The 17,835-nt window shown below is 36.7% G+C and overlaps 1 protein-coding gene across 1 annotated transcript in view; it reads left to right on the forward strand.

Annotated features, from left to right (window-relative positions):
- The window catches only part of BAM2 (beta-amylase 2), a 178,209-nt gene that overhangs the window by 42,657 nt on the left and 117,717 nt on the right, over positions 1–17,835 (forward strand). Inside the window, exons 4-5 of the mRNA XM_089797081.1 lie at positions 5,664–5,858; positions 6,452–6,616. Of these exons, the coding sequence (XP_089653207.1) occupies positions 5,664–5,858; positions 6,452–6,616 (360 nt within the window). The remainder of the gene's footprint in view (positions 1–5,663; positions 5,859–6,451; positions 6,617–17,835) is intronic.

Consider the following 17,835-nt stretch of genomic DNA (forward strand, 5'->3'; position numbering starts at 1 on the left):
AATCTGAAGGATAACCCAAAAGAGAGCTCGGAAAACCTAGAAAAAATATGTTGTCGGTTTTTGGATTTGTTTGCTCAAAAATTGAGGCACCTAGAAAAAAAAGACGACAACCTAATTGAGCTCTCAAAATACCCACCAACAATCTGTAATAATTTTTTTCGAGGTAAAAAATCAAGGTTTTAAAAAAAACTAGGCGGCAACCATGAAAGCTTGGATTTGCTAAAAAAGTTAATAGATAACTACAACTAAATATTAGAAACATTCTAATATTTACAATAGATTACAAATAGATTACCGTTAACTAATAATAGACGTTTATCTATTATCGCAATACGTACCACCATTTCAATGGCTATCAAAAAGGCGCGACATCTGGCATCGTCATTGACATCATTCTCTCGAGGTTACTCCCACTCCAAACTGCTATTGGTTCCAAGGGACAAAGATAACATACCTTTTCCAAAGAAGCCTTCGTTGGACGAAGCTACCAGGCAGGAATTCTGAATGAAGAAATTATGTTCACTTGGAAGGAGTTGTGGGAACCTCGGCACAAATGCCTTGGTAAAAGAAAAATACATTACATTGAGGTCGTGTCTAATGATGAGGATGATCTGGAAAATCTACCCACAGAGGACGGTCACCCACAAGAGGACTCCAAAATGGTCATCTTAAACTGTACATAGAAGATTGCTACATTGATACAACATGGAGGAAGCATTGCCTTGGCCGAGAGCTCGAGATGTATAGTGTTTTGGGTACAGGAATCCTTAAAGGACAAATGGTCATTGTGATGCTCGATTGCGGAGCCACTCTAAACTTTATATACTCATCATTGGTAAAACGAAGAGGCCTATCTACAGAGGTACACACAGGATTCCAAGTCAAGGTCGCCGAAGGAACACTCTTACCCTGTATGTACCTTGTTCCCTAATTAAGCATCACCATTGCTAATCACATAGTGACGAAAGGTTTCTTTATAGAAGACCCGGATGAAATGGTGGTCATTCTTGGCATACAATGGATGGAGTTGCTTGATGAATACACACAGAGTTTCAAACAGATGGACTTCACTTTTGTGGTCGATGGGAAGAAGGTTGTTCTTAGAGGGATGGCCAAAGAGGGACTGAAGGAAGTTTTCGCACAACGAATGGAAGTCGTTTTTCGGCATGATGACATTGCTTGGGCTGCACACTACTTTGTTTTGGTAGAACTAATAAAAGGGCAATAGGTGTCCCAACAAGATGATGAGCTACAAGCCATCTTGAATACACATGATATAGTTTTTATAGACATTCCTCCTGCCATACCTCCTCATCCTGGTTTAAAGCACACCATCGAATCGGAAGCCGATGCCAAGCCATACGCCTAGCCAGTTATCACTACACCGTACCACCATCCTAGAAAATTTGAAGATAAAATTGAGAACACAATTCAGGAGCTACTCAAGAAGGGATGGATTCGACCCAACTCTAGCCCTTTTGCATCATCAGTGGTGTTGGTTAAAAAGGACATAATGTTACACATGTGTGTGGACTTTTGTGTGTTAAACAAGAAAACAATAAAAAATAGATACCCTATTCCTAGGATTGATGAATTGTTGGATGAGTTGCATGGTGCAGTTTATTTCTCTAAAATAGATCTCCGTTCTAGATACCATCAAATCTGCATTTGGGAAAAAGATGTGGAAAAGACGACTTTCTATTGTCACTACGGGCACACTGAGTTCCTGGTCATGCCATTCGGATTGATGAATGCACCAGCTACTTTCCAGTCCTGCATGAATCACACCTTCAACAAACAGTTGCACAAGTACTTGTTGGTATTCTTTGATGATACCCTTATTTACAGTAAAACATGGGAAGAACACTTGAGGCTTTTGGATGAAGTCCTCGAGATCATGGAGGCTTAGTCCTTGTTCGTAGAGCAATCCAAATGTGAATTCAGAATGATGAAGATTATACTTAGGACATGTTAGTTAATTTGGAGTATAGGTCCACTAGGAGAAGATTCAGGCTATCCTTGATTGGCCTCTGCAAAATCACTCTCCGAGTTGCGAGGTTTTTTTTTGGGTTGTACAGTTACTGCCGAAGGTTTGTGAAAGGATTCTCTCAACTTAGTGCTCCATGAACAGATCTAACTAAGAAGGGCTCCTTCCGGTGGAATGAAGAGGCACAACACACTTTTGATAAGTTGAAAGAAGCCATGAGCATCTGCCTGGTTCTTGCCTTACCTAACTTCACTCAACCATCCATTCTGGAATGTGATGCGTTCAGAGAGGGCATTGCCACTGTATTGTTGCAGGGAAGACACCCTATAGCCTATGAGAGTTAGGAATTTACACAAGCTGAGTGTCTATATTCCATCTATGATAAATTAATCATGTTTTTTGTTTTGAGGCTAAATTTTGAAGTCTTTTTTCAACTACAAACAGAGGTTTATTGCTTGCAAATAGTGCCTAGATCTTTTTTAAGCCGAATCTCGGAAAGAGTTTTAAAGTTGTTTTTCAACAACCTTTGTAGAATGCTTGCACTATATTTGGTCAACTTAGTGAATGTTTAACTTCGTTGTGGCTTTGTTGAAAGTTAATTCCTCTCCAAGGGTTGTGGAAGTGCCATGACACAAGCCACAGTCTTGTTCTTTTGGGAAACACTAGAGGAAGATGTTCCTTCATAGGCATTCAAGAGAGTCCCTAAATTGAGCCTTGGTGTGTTGATAATATGTCAAAGCACTACAAAGACTTGCCAAATTAGGATACTAGGTCAATGAAAGTTTGTCTCTCAATGCCGACTGTAGATTCCCGGTGAACATCTGCTTGACATTACCATCAAGCAAGGACAGGGAACTTTCGTGGAGATGGACTGTTATCTTGAGATGAAATCAATTATCTTTTTGTTCGGCTTCTACTTGCAATAAACAAGATATGTGATAGTAACCTTGCAGCCCATGTTAGCTTGGAACTGAGTAAGAAAAACATCCATCAACTGATAAAAAATATTGATAGATTAGTTTGGAAGGTCCATTTTAACTAAGTTGTTGGCTATCATAGTTCCACACTTTTTCTCTTATTAATCTCAGTAGGTATTAATGTCAAGATTGTTGTTTATATATTATATGAATAGGGTATATATTACTAGTTGTATTAAATTGTTGCTTTCAAAAATAAGTTTAAATCTTTAATTAAAACTTGTTCAAATCATATATTTTTTAGGTCCTTAATTTGGGGACATTACAAGTATACACACAATTTAATTAATTCATGAAGCCTTTATGTGAATACATGTAGCATACAAAGTATCAAGTATACAACTAAATGCACTTAAATCATAAAGCATACATTTGAGTACACATACCGCACAAAACATGAAATATACACACGAATACATGTATGAATCATATCTAGAAATACATGAATACAAGGCATGAATCTTATGCATGAATACAAGCGAGAGGTGTAACAAGAATATGCCTAGGCCATGAATCGTACACATGAGTACATATGATTACATGTAAAACATGAAGCATGGAAATGCATGAAGCCATGAACATGCATGTAAGGCATGAAGTATACATACACGCCTTAGGGTTAGGGTTACATCATACCATTTAAATATCAAGCACGCATATCAATTAAAATCATACACTTAAGGCATGCATGTATATGTGTTAGGCATGAAGCGACAATTGCAACAAATTAGGGCTAGAGTTTTCATATAAATTAAATATCGCTATAATAACATACTCCATGGCCTGAACTCTCCAATCACAAACAATATATACAAATATACACATACACATCCAATCAAGGTTAGGCGAACCACATGATATTCATAGATTATCAATTAGGGTTTGGAGAGGAGATTTGATGGGTTTGCTTAAAGCCATTTCTGCAGTATGCCCCAGTGGGATGTCTACCAGAGCTCTCTTACTTGGCTGCTTGTACGTGCATTCCCCATCTCGCTTCATCTTTTGCAAGCACATACCATGTTGTAGAGTTTGTGTTGAGGTCGTAATTGGGTTCCTCGATGATTCTGCTTAAGGTCCCTCTAGTCCTAGGAGCCATTATGGTCAACTCTAGGAGGACCTACTTACTTAGCCTCTTAACCCCTTTTGTTTACACCTTAGGCCCTTTTTTTGAAGATGGGTTTCAGATAATCAGACATTTCACATATTTGACATCATTCGCAACACAATCATCAGCATTAATATTGATATATGACAATCAACATTTCTTATGTAAACTTGCATTATTCGTGCTATATAAAGACAGCATATGAGTATCTAATAATTATGATGGACAAGGATGTTCACATATTAGATATGCCAATGAATATGATTTTGATGATAGGATTTGAGATGTCTTGAGTTCTTGTTGGCTGATGTACTTCTGTATGATTTCGTTGCTGAATGCAATATCTCAGTTATAAGTTGTATTGGAAGTCTATTCAGATGCTTCTCACAAATTGATGTTCTCTTTTGCTATTTCATCAATGCTATTGTTGAGTGTTTGGGTATTGATAGAACCAGTGAAGACCGTGATGGTTGATTGGGACCTTAGACATTGATGAGAAGTTAAAATCCATGAAGGCCCATGATAGTGATAGTGAGTTTATGGAAACTCACAAGAGTTGGGTGATTTAGTATTGATTAGAATCCAGTTAGTCCTACGATAGTATTGATTGGGTATTGCTGAAATCTAATGGATGGTCCATAATAAATAAGTGAGCTTACAGTAATCAAAGCTTGTGAGAGTTGGGTTACTGGACATTGGTATAAGATCAAAGAAGGTCACAAAGGTTAAGTAACTGGCCAATGAAAAGACAAAGGCCCAAGAGATGGGTAGTTGGGTATTCGTGAAGATGTATAAAAACCAATGTTTCTTGAGTGGTTGAGTAGCTCACCATTTCATAGGGAATAGTGATCAAATCAAGTGAATTGTGATGGAATGAAAAGAATTAGAATAAAATTTAATTCTGGCATATTAATTTAGCCGCATCAACTTAGTTGGATAATGGAGAGAGTTAGTAGGCTTCCCAATTTAGTGATGCTTAATATCAATGAACTTCCAAGGATGGGCATCCATGAACATGATGGTGCTGTGGTCTACTTATACCAAATCTCCTGTTAATGATTCTAAGTTTTCCCCCTGGCTATAAGTTTATGTGCCAGTCTTTGCCCTTCTATATTGTTGTCGGATACAGGCACAGTTGTGATAGTCCATAACAGTTGTGTAGAATTAATTTGCTTTCCTTCTGCTAGTCATTTCCTTACGCTTGGTAACTAGGAGCATAAACACACTTTAGAACTCGATATTTGTTGTATGCTTGTTTTCAGTAGCAGGAGTAGTATTTTTACACTTAAAACTTGTGAAACACCAGGTTATTTAAATTGCTACTTCAAGTGCCAACCCTAAAGTTTTTCCTGCGATATTTAATGCTCTTTCATTTCTACATTCGCTGATTCTTAACTATCTAATGTAATTCAACTGATTTAGTGAATTATTCCATAGCATGACTGGTTACACATGCATTTCCCATTACTATATTTTCTTGGAACATGAATTTCCCATTACTGTATTTTCTTGGAGCAATAGTGTGAGACTGATTTCAAAATACATATGTTTGGGTTTCTCCATCTTTTTTTAACTTCATAGTTTTTGTCACCAGGTAGTAATGTCACTTCATGCATGTGGAGGAAATGTGGGTGATGATGTAAATATCAATCTACCCAAATGGATATTGGAGATTGGACAAGCTAATCCTGATATATATTTCACAGATCGAGAAGGTAGGCGAAATATGGAATGCCTTTCTTGGGGCATTGATAAGGAACGGGTCTTGAGAGGTCGAACAGGTCTTGAGGTATTAATGTAGTTTGGTCATTTTTCTTGCTATATAATTTTTCCATGCATGGTTAAGTAGCTTAATGTTCTAGACTCTTCTTGAAATTGTGATTAACAATAAGAACTCTGAACAATAATAAATCCAACAAGTAGAGATTGACAATTTAAACAATATTGCAGTTTGTCTCAGCTTTGTGCAATGCAGAAGCACGAGTTTTATGACAACGATTTACCATCCTAAGAATTTCTTTTCATGTAACTTAATTATCACATATTTCTGGATAATGATATATTTTTGTTAAATGTTGATTTTTCTTCTAATCAAGGTTTCCAAAATTGCTGAGTACCATGGGCAGTTCTATTTGTGGTTGTCCAGGAAAATGAAAAATCAAATTATCCAGATATATTGTACTAACTAATATCTATGTTTTCTCCAGATTTCTAATAACCAAATATATTATATCTTCTTTTAAAATGAATTATCCTTTAATTCTTAGACCTGGTATTTGCTTCAGTAGATTAGCATCTTCATGTTTTTTTTTTCTGACAAACAACATTCATGTTTGATTTTTTCCAAAAAGCAATATTCATTGTTTTTTCCTTTCTTTGTAGGTTTGTTTTGATTTTATGAGAAGCTTCCGAATGGAATTTGATGATTTCTTTGAAAAGGGTCTTATATCCGAGATAGAAATTGGATTGGGCCCTTGTGGAGAACTGAGGTATCCCTCCTATCCAGAAAGGCATGGTTGGAAGTATCCTGGAATTGGCCAGTTTCAGGTATCTTGTTGCTTCTTCGAATTTCTCTTTTATGTTTTTCCTTCTAGTCTCTATTAACATCTTTCATTATCTTTGTGAATTGCTAAAAGGATTTTCTGGACAGCACCTTGTACCAATTCTGAACTTGAGAAACATGAAAGCAGGGAATCTTCTAAATTTCACTTATTGTATATATTTGGCCTTATTTTTTATTACCTTTGCATGATCTTATTTTAATGTCTTCATCTTAGAGGTGAAGGAGAAAAAACAACATAGATATATAATCTTCGTAACTTGCATAAAGATTACAGCTTAGTTGGGAAGGAACAGTAAGCAATGTAATTGCAATAACACACATTAGAATATAACAGAACATATATATTCAGGTATGTCCATGAAAAATGGAAATGAATAACAGATGAATTGTTAATGTTTTCAGAACCAAAATAGTATTGACACAAATATAAGATATCTAAGAACACAACTACAAATTGACACAATTTTTTACCTGAGAAAGCCCTCCTACTTGAGGGAAAAACCCAGCCACACCCACAAAAGATTCCCTTTATTGAATATTCAGAACTGAATACAAAGCTCTCAAGATTAATTAGAGGAACAATCTACCCAGTGATTGTTAACTCTTAAACAATCTACAAATGAATGTTCTTTTTACAAATTGAGCAGTGCCTGCTCTGCATCTATAATATATATGAACTTCTTGTATCCCAGATACAATAGATAACACACTAAGAATTGATCAAGCATTGAGCATATACAAAGAATATATCAGATACAGAGATCGCTTCACTTCAATAATATCATTACATGTTAATCATATCTCAATTAGCCAAAAGAAAAACAGTGAGTAATATATCTGTGAGCATCTCCTGGTAAAGAACAATTAACAACTTTTCATATTCCATCACAGCAGTTCCCTTTCTCTTTCTGTGAGCAAATAAAGACAAGGCTTCCCATAAACTGAAAAGACACCGATGGTGACACAAAGAGTCACCCGATATACATAATGACAATTGTAAATAAAGAAACATGATGCCACCTCAACACACAATGCCACCTCAACATATGATGCCACCTCGTATCACAACCCACACGATAATAAGTCACAGTGTGAACATGATGTGAAGCTGCAGGAACATAATAAAGTTACAGCTTGAACATTCAATGAAGAAGACATACGAAGACTCTGCCTGAGCAGAATCAAAACTGAAAAAAGCCATTTTACTTCTGATAAAATACACAGCCTCTCTCAATATGAACAATAACATCTCTGAAGAAACAAATCAGCTTCTGAGAATACACAGCAGAGAACCATCCACACAAATACACTTTGGGAAAAGAGATCTCTTGCAGCTATCTAAACATTAACATGAATGTTGGTGTTTTCGGTGCTGAAATGGGTGAACATTAGCTCACAAATGGTAGGTCTGTAAACCTGACTAGTCTAAACAGAAACCTTCCTCTTTTGTCATTTCTCTTGGTATGGTCTCGAGGTTTTGCAGATTTCTTATTTGCTGTAATCTCACAGATGAATTTGTGTTTGGTAATGTTACGAAAAATGAATGCATAGGGCATGGAAAAATTTGGATGGCACACACTACATTGTATGTATGTGGCTATATGCATATATTTAGTATCATAGTGTTAAAATTTCAGGGATCACTGCAAATGTAATAGCACTGCCATTATTGTGGTATTTGTTTTCCAAATAGTAGTGTCTTTGTATTTGTATGAGGAATAAACCAAGAGAATAGACATATCTCTTCGGGACATGTCTATTCAAATATATTATAAATATAATGACACACACACACACACACACACACATATCATTGTGATTATATTAATTTCTTTTGACCTCATAGGTTTATCCTACCAAAGCTATCAAAACATCAACACATAGGAGGATACAATGTTGGTTGTTGTAAATTACATTGTAAGTTATCTTATAGCTTTTGAGGAGATTTGGATGGCACACACTTTATTGTATGTATGGAGCTATATGCCTATGTTTAGTATTATCGGAGGATGCTATGTTGGTTGTTGTAAATTACATTGTAAGTTATAACAATAACTGATCTGATGTGATGTCATTATTGACATGAACAGTGAATGCTTGTGTGAAGTACAGTTAGCATTATGTTTAAACATTTAAGCTACCCAATCCCCCCGCCACTCCTAAATCACTAAAAGAAACTCTAATTTTATCTTGAAATTTAGAAAAATAAATGTTACCAAGAGGTTTGGTCAATATCACCTATGTCAACCAAATGTAAAATGTGGTGATGATGAACCGTAGTCTGCCTTGTGCAAGCATAATAGAGTTCTTTACTAATTTCAAGACTCTTTTAGATTGTCATCGACAAGTGGAGTCTCTGTACTTTGAGGAAGTTGCTGATCAATCTAAAAGCAGCATAGCCATAGTGCCTCACAACTGGCACTAGCAGTTACATTGTACTTTGTCTTCCTAGAAGATAAAGCTACAGTTTTTTGAAGCTTAATCTGCTGGAAAAAAACTTCTAACTCAGAGAGAAAACACGGTAGTTAATCTCCCATTTGGAGTTTGTATATTTTGCCAATATGAAATCATCTACTTTTTGATTCAGACTATCTTTGACATATTGTAACATGCATTTTGTTGGTCACCAAGATCTGTAATAACCCCAACAGGTTATAACTCCTTCAAACACCAAAAATCTTTATACTTCAGTTGTTTGACATTTCGTCAAACACTTTGCAAGCAAGCTCTGATACCATTGTAATGGTCCTGCTCAAATCCGACCTTAAAATGCTGATTGAAGACTCGAAGAATTTTGTCAAACACTTTGCATACAAGGGGTCATATGACTGATATAACTTTTCAGATTGCTGCAATGACTCTTGTTTTGATTTGCATCAAAGAGAATGCTTACAAAAAGACTCCAGATTGTCTAAACAATGACCTAATATGAATGTGCAACTAATTTTGGCAATATTCAATACATATATGTGACTTAAACTACTTGCAAAATGCAGCTACAACAACTAGTAATTATGACAAATACTTTGGATGCAACCTAGGATGGCATTAATGCACTTATAACCAAGTGTCATTAATATAAACACTTAGTATGCAAAATTATAACATTATTTATGCCAAAAAGAGAACTTACAACCAATTGATATTTTGTCAAACAATTCGAATGCAAACTAATAAGCTGATCATCAACTCTAGGGTTGCAATATAGATAGTCTAAAAATTACAACGCTCTTTCAATTGCAAAATCCTAGCCTTCCTTTGATACCAATAATGCCAAATGGCAAACAAAGACAAGTACAAGGTGAAATAATGAAGTGCTGAAGCTATATTTTGTACTCAGCTGAAAACCTACATTTCTCTAAAAATATGCCAAATGAGAAGTGAAGAACCTGATTGTGGATGGCTGTAATATTTTCCTTCAATGCTGCCCCTTCTGCTTGCTTTTTTTCCGATTTGCTTTTTCCACTTGCTTTTTCCGGATTTGCTTTTTCCGTTTTACTTTTTCGAACTGCTTTTTCGGATTGCTTTTTTCAGAGCTGCTTTTTCGGACTGCCTTTTCGGCTTGCTTTTTTTTTCGGTTTTGCTTTTTCGGCCTGCTTTTTTCGGACTGCTTTTTTTTTTCGGTTTTGCTTTTTTGGCCTACTTTTTTCGGACTGCTTTTTCAGCCTGTGAACCTGCTAGAAATGACCTCCAATAAGTTCGGCCCTGCTAAAAAAAATTCCTGAAATGCTGAAATGCTGAAAATGGCCTTAGGCCCAATGATGCCCTAGCTGAAGTGACTGAAGTATCACCTCCAAATGTGCAACCCTTCAGAAGATATTCACTTCCTCAATTATGCAAATCCAAGGGAGTTTTCGTTCCCAAAGATCAACTGACTATCTGAAACCACTTGGTTCCACAATAGATTATGTGACTGAATCACAATTTGATGTCAAGAGAGAAATAAACAACTGGATGATTAGAATGAAGCCCAGGGTGCCTATTTATTCTTTTTTCTCCACTTTCTCCAGAAGCTTCTAGAACATTATTTTATTTTATCTATTAAGTGACTTTATAAAATATTTTATAATTCAAGTCACTTTATTAAATTAATTAAATATAAAGTTACCTTTTAATATTTATTTATTTGATAACTTTATAAATAATTAATTTAATACCACTTATTTATTTAATTAAAATAATTAATTAGTCATCCTCATAAAATATTCATTATTTTGGACAACCTAATTAATTAAATTAATTAAATCAAATTGCCTCCAAAATGGGGACATGACAAGATCAAACTTCAATGGGGCTAAAAACCTAGAGAGATAATTAATAGTGTTCTGTGGATGTAAGATATGTCAAACTGCCAACAAAATCTTCTTATCCACACACTGTACAACTCCTGCAGTCAACACAACTCTGCAAATCACCAGCCACTGTCTCATAACCATAACTCCCATGCACTACTGATGGTGAAAAGACATCACAAGATAAACAACAAGAAATGGAACTCAAACCAAATTTGCTTGCCATCAACTCCTCAACACAAGGATCAAATGCTAACTGATGTACATACCCTGCAGTATAATGTTGATAAAAAGAACCAACCTCAATCAACAACTCACCATGAACAAGTGATACAACCCACTGTGACTGATCACCAGCTAAGTCAGGAGATGTCATAGCCAAAGGAGTAGAATCAATAACAACAACCGCTGAAGCATCACTCCCAAACTCCTTCTCTAAGTCATGTATTATCAAGTTGTCAACCACAGAACCTATCGCCATGTCATGCCCATCACAACTCTCATGTCGTGGCGTCAAACCGTACCATAACTGATGACAAGCACTAGGAACCAAAGTACATCTCTGTATCATCATCTCATCAACATGGTCATCAAAGGTAAATTGTTGAGCATACCTCATAGTGTAATGCCGATAGAATGCGCCAATCTCAGTCAGTGGCTCAGACTGCAATCCAGATGAAACTAACTGCAATCGATCACTAACCAAGCTGGAATTGACTACTACCTTCAAAGACATCGCCAAGGGAGTAGTATCACTAGCAAGAACCATGCCATCTGCCGGCTCACCAACATCACCCATGATCTTTGATACAACATCTCTAGTCTCCGTGCCATCAGTACTAGAGGCCACCACCATGTTAGGCATACCACAACAATCTGCTATAGCACCCAACTCAACTGAACCCGACTCTAGTGGGAACGGACCTGATTTGCCAATGCTAGTATCAAGGATGGATGCATCCCTATCTCCACTGTCTCTAACAATCTCGACCATGGACATCCTCGGATTACCAGACACCACAGCCTGTGACTGTACAGAATCTGGTAAAGACTGCAGTCGCTCTAACTCCATGGTCACCTTAGCCAAATGAAACTGTGACTCCTCGAAAGCCAACTGTGTACTCTCAAGAATCTCAGAAGTCACCTCGAGCTGCTGAGTAAGCTCACTCACCTCATCTTCCTTGGCCAATAATGCATCGTATGCTGTACTCCCCCACTCCATAAGATAATCTCTGTCGGCTACCAACTGTATATAATTCTATCTTAGGATCCGAATAGCCTCCCATAAAGAGTGGATCTCTGTCAAGGAAAGATAACTGCCTCTCTGCTCATCACTAGTAGGAGAACCCCATCCATAAATTGCTAACAACTGACGAGCAGCATCGAAATGCTGGCAAGCTATAGCAATGTCTCGCTCACTAACTCTCAACTGACTAGACACATGATGGCACTAGCTAGACTGTCTCCTACCAACCTCCTCTGATGCACTGTCTAAAGGAGTATCCTCAAAGTTACTGGTCTCTAGAGTATTACCATCCATATCTTGCAAATCAACTCCAAAGCTCATATCAACATACGGAGTATCAAAAACTGTAGCACCGCTATCCAACTCCTCTGTACCAAAAGAAACTGCCAAGGAAACTAAGTCTTCAAAATTGCCCACTGCATCCTCCTAGATGTCATCAATGCCAATATGATCCTGGAACTCATCTATACACACTGCCAAATATGAAAGATCATCAACACATTCTAGCAAGAATGGTCGACTGGATATATGAACAAAGCCCAACACTGGTGTATAAAAACTAATACCAACATCGGACAAGCTGCTGGCACAAGAAAAGACAACACCGTGCAATCTGCTAATCAAATCCATGATAGCACCCAAACAATCACTGCTACCAAAAAGTGTTAAAGATCTCCAGTCAACTGAATCCCAAATGCCAATGAAATAATCTCGAGTCCATATCCGTAAACTAGAATCAGCTAGTAACTCAAGCAAACTCCTCAGCTGAGTAATATGACCAATACCAACTACACATACCTGTCTGACATTGTCCCTGTATCCTGGATGTGAATGCAAGATGAACTCACAACATTATCAACGACCACATATGATTTACGTGCCGTAGAAAGATGAGTATCAGGAGTGCAAGGTGAAACTAAACTCAACTCCATGCCATGCTTATCCCCATGTCTCTCCCAGTCTTGTAATGCCAATGGAGTATTCACCAAAGAAGCTCGAGTGTCCTCAAGCTCGCGAGAAAGCCTGTCAACTTCCTCCTCCTTCCTCCTCAAGGCATCTGAATAGTCTCTGACAAGGCTAAGAAGATGGTCACGATCTGATAGAAGATGTAAATAACTCAACTTCATCGTTCCCATTCCTTCCCTACTCACCTGTAAGTCAACACAAGAAGACTTTGCCTGAACTCCCTTATGTCTACCCTGTAACTGAATCATCCGGATGTGATCCTCTATCATATCCTGCATTCTGTCATGATGATATAATGAAGTCACAATACTGTCTTCGCTCACCTTCAGCTGGCTGGACAAATCACGTGAAGTACTACCAGCCTCAACCTCATGTGACGAAGCATCTAACTGAGCCTGGTACTCTCTCTCAGCAAAGTCATGAATGCTCAATGTCTGCTCATCTCTACCAGGTATCTCACCATCATGCACAACAACATCCTCATAATCATCATCTGAACCCACTACGCTGTAGTCACTGCTTGTTGGAACCAAACCATCCTGAGTACCTGAGACATCACCCTTTGGCAACTTGTATACAACTGTCTCAACTTGAGTATCAAGTTGACAGTTACTATCCATCAGCGTAATATCCTTCACCACTTCTTCCTGTGGCTGAATTGAAACCTCTGCCTGGTTGCAAGCTTGTTTCTCGAACTCCTCATTAAGGTTCCTGGTAACATCTCTCACTGTATCAGTCGGTGCTTTGCGAGAAGATCTGCCAAATAGAAATCCAGTCAACTTATCCACCTTAGCTGGGTCGGACAGCATGTCATTCATTATACGGTGGTGCTTAACCAACAGTTCAGACATGTTATGGCTTATTTTCCTAAGTTCATCTCGAATGTCTAAATAACCATCCTTTCTACTATTCTGACTCTGGATATTGTGTCTTTCAATTGTCCAAGATCGTTCCCTCTAAGACTCTGTACTATACCTGTTCATTCTGGATAAAGTAGAGTGCTGATCACTCATGTAATTCGGTTCTCACCCAATAGGATGGCAAGAAAACCGCTCTGATACCACTGTAATAACCCCAACAGGTTATAACTCCTTCAAACACCAAAAATCTTTATACTTCAGTTGTTTGACATTTCGTCTAACACTTTGCAAGCAAGCTCTGATACCATTGTAATGGTCCTGCTCAAATCCGACCTTAAAATGCTGATTGAAGGCTTGAAGAATTTTGTCAAATACTTTGCATAGAAGGGGTCATATGACTGATATAACTTTTCAGATTGCTGCAATGACTTTTGTTTTGATTTGCATCAAAGAGAATGCTTACAAAAAGACTCCAGATTGTCTAAACAATGACCTAATATGAATGTGCAACTAATTTTGGCAATATTCAATACATATATGTGACTTAAACTACTTGCAAAATGCAGCTACAACAACTAGTAATTATGACAAATACTTTGGATGCAACCTAGGATGGCATTAATGCACTTATAACCAAGTGTCATTAATATAAACACTTAGTATGCAAAATTATAACATTATTTATGCCAAAAAGAGAACTTACAGCCAATTGATATTTTGTCAAACAATTGGAATGCAAACTAATAAGCTGATCATCAACTCTAGGGTTGCAATATAGATAGTCTAAAAATTACAACGCTCTTTCAATTGCAAAATCCTAGCCTTCCTTTGATACCAATAATGCCAAATGGCAAACAAAGACAAGTACAAGGTGAAATAATGAAGTGCTGAAGCTATATTTTGTACTCAGCTGAAAACCTACATTTCTCTAAAAATATGCCAAATGAGAAGTGAAGAACCTGATTGTGGATGGCTGTAATATTTTCCTTCAATGCTGCCCCTTCTGCTTGCTTTTTTTCCGATCTGCTTTTTCCACTTGCTTTTTCTGGATTTGCTTTTTCCATTTTACTTTTTCGAACTGCTTTTTCGGATTGCTTTTTTCGGAGCTGCTTTTTCGGACTGCCTTTTCGGCCTGCTTTTTTTTTCGGTTTTGCTTTTTCGGCCTGCTTTTTTCGGACTACTTTTTTTTTCGGTTTTGCTCTTTCGGCCTGCTTTTTCAGCTTGCGGACCTGCTAGAAATGACCTCCAATAACTTCGGCCCTGCTAAAAAAAACCTCTTGAAATGCTGAAATGCTGAAAATGGCCTTAGGCCCAATGATGCCCTAGCTGAAGTGACTGAAGTATCACCTCCAAATGTGCAACCCTTCAGAAGATATTTCACTTCCTCAGTTATGCAAATCCAAGGGAGTTTTCGTTCCCAAAGATCAACTGACTATCTGAAACCACTTGGTTCCACAATAGACTATGTGACTGAATCACAATTTGATGTCAAGAGAGAAATAAACAACTGGATGATTAGAATGAAGCCCGAGGTGCCTATTTATTCTTTTTTCTCCACTTTCTCCAGAAAATTCTAGAACATTATTTTATTTTATCTATTAAGTGACTTTATAAAATATTTTATAATTCAAGTCACTTTATTAAATTGATTAAATATAAAGTTACCTTTTAATATTTATTTATTTGATAACTTTATAAATAATTAACTTAATACCACTTATTTATTTAATTAAAATAATTAATTAGTCATCTTCATAAAATATTCATTATTTTGGACAACCTAATTAATTAAATTAATTAAATCAAATTGCCTCCAAAATGGGGACATGACAAGATCAAACTTCAATGGGGCTAAAAACCTAGAAAGATAATTAATAGTGTTTTGTGGATGTAAGATATGTCAAACTGCCAACAAAATCTTTTTAAAATGACTCAGAGATTGGTGATGAATAATGATACATTAATAATTTTTCAATTAACCTCCATAGCTGCAGGGTGTTGTTCCCAAAATTGCAGATTTTCCAAACCCTAAGATTATGCCAAGCTCTGTGATTAGGTCTGACAATTGAATTTGGCCAGCAGACGGGATTGATCAAAATGATCAAACTCCTCTGCAGTTCTGGCTCTTCTAGACCAAGGCAGGTATACCTGTATCTTATCTCCTAGAATGATTATGAACATATTACATGACAATATGAAGGATTCCTTTAAGTGCAGTAATTCAAACTATCCTTTCGATTTATCCCAAACTGGCATGAAGATTTGAGATAATAATCATTAATCTAAATCTGTTTCCTACTTCTACAATTAAAAATGAAATGTAATTGTTTTAAAAGTTTATTCTTTCAGTTGATCAGTGCCTTCTTTGCACTTTGCACCGAGTCAATCTTTTGCCTCTTCACTGGTTTTATAACTCCATCACGCAAATTTTACATTCACACCTTGTATGGATCAGTCAATTATTTTAGTCCTTGTATGTCCAATGAGTTATCTTATTACTATGACTTATGAACATAAATTGAATCTCTCCTCGAGAGAACCAGCCTGACAAATCATACAGAGATGCTACAAATTCTTTGACCAATCTGAGATATCCTTGACATTCAATTTAATATAATAAGAATTACACAGCAAACATGAATCCTCGAATAATCTTGACTACTTTAGCCAATATGACAGGTGAAACCAAATTTGAAAGCATTGAACTGTATTTGTTGCACCAAGAAGAAAATAGATATTTTACAGAAGTCTTTAATTTTTTATTTATGATGATTCTTACCCATTGCTTTAGCCTTAGTTTCCTTCTTAAACTTGAAGGAAGCAACAAGCTTCAGGCCATGGCTTTACAAAAATTGGCTAACTACACTAAACGTGAAAAGAGTCAAAGACAGCCTTTCACTCATAAGGTATTGTTATCCTTTAATTTATCATTACAATTAATTGTAAACATTAATTTGTAGTTTTGTGAATAATATTTTATGATTAAGTATTTTGTAATACTTGATCCCGATGATGATTACCACTCCTCTTTTGTCAGCAATTTCTCCTTTCTACCTTCATATTCACTCATATGTCACCTCATGTAAAACCACTTACCATTGAATAAAATTCACTGCAAAACATGCTAATTTTAGAACCAGAATATAGATGTGAAACAAATGAAATCAAAGAATACGAAAAATAACAAGTGACACTGCACAGTTATCCTGGGAAAAACCCTCCTGCTCGAAGGAAACAACCCAACCCACAAAAGATGATACTTTTATTTAGAATCTCAAAATAATTACAAAAGCTCCTGCTTATGATTGAACTCTTCAAGGTTAGTCAATCAATAAGCCTAGTTATTCTTTTCAAAAGGCTAACTAAAATAGTAGTAATTTGAATATAAAGGTATGAAGATTGCAATTTGACAAAAGTATGAAGATTTCTGTCACAGCTACATATTTCAATACTCCCTCAGTAAGAGAGAGATCTTCAATATTTCATTACATGATGAGTTCACATTGCTACAACCAAACAAAAATGTCAATCAAAATCTCATCATAATAATGTCATCTCAACATGACAGTCACCATATCTACTCCCAAAGAGTGAAAAAAATACACTAAGTCATGGAGTCTCACACATGACTTACACCATGGCTACTCCCAGAGGGTGGATCCACCATAACTACTCTTAGAGGGTGGAACAAGGGATTGCACCTTGAACTTCTCTTGTAGTGAAGAACTCATGAACAAGGGACCACACCTCGCACTTCTATCGTAGATAAAAACTTATTAACAAGGGATTGCACCTCACACTTCTCTCATAGAGAACTCATTAGCAAGGGATTGCACCTC

Source organism: Cupressus sempervirens, chromosome 8 (genome assembly GCF_028749045.1).
Source record: "Cupressus sempervirens isolate cs-2001-9-10 chromosome 8, ASM2874904v1, whole genome shotgun sequence".
Classification (NCBI taxonomy): Eukaryota; Viridiplantae; Streptophyta; class Pinopsida; order Cupressales; family Cupressaceae; genus Cupressus; species Cupressus sempervirens.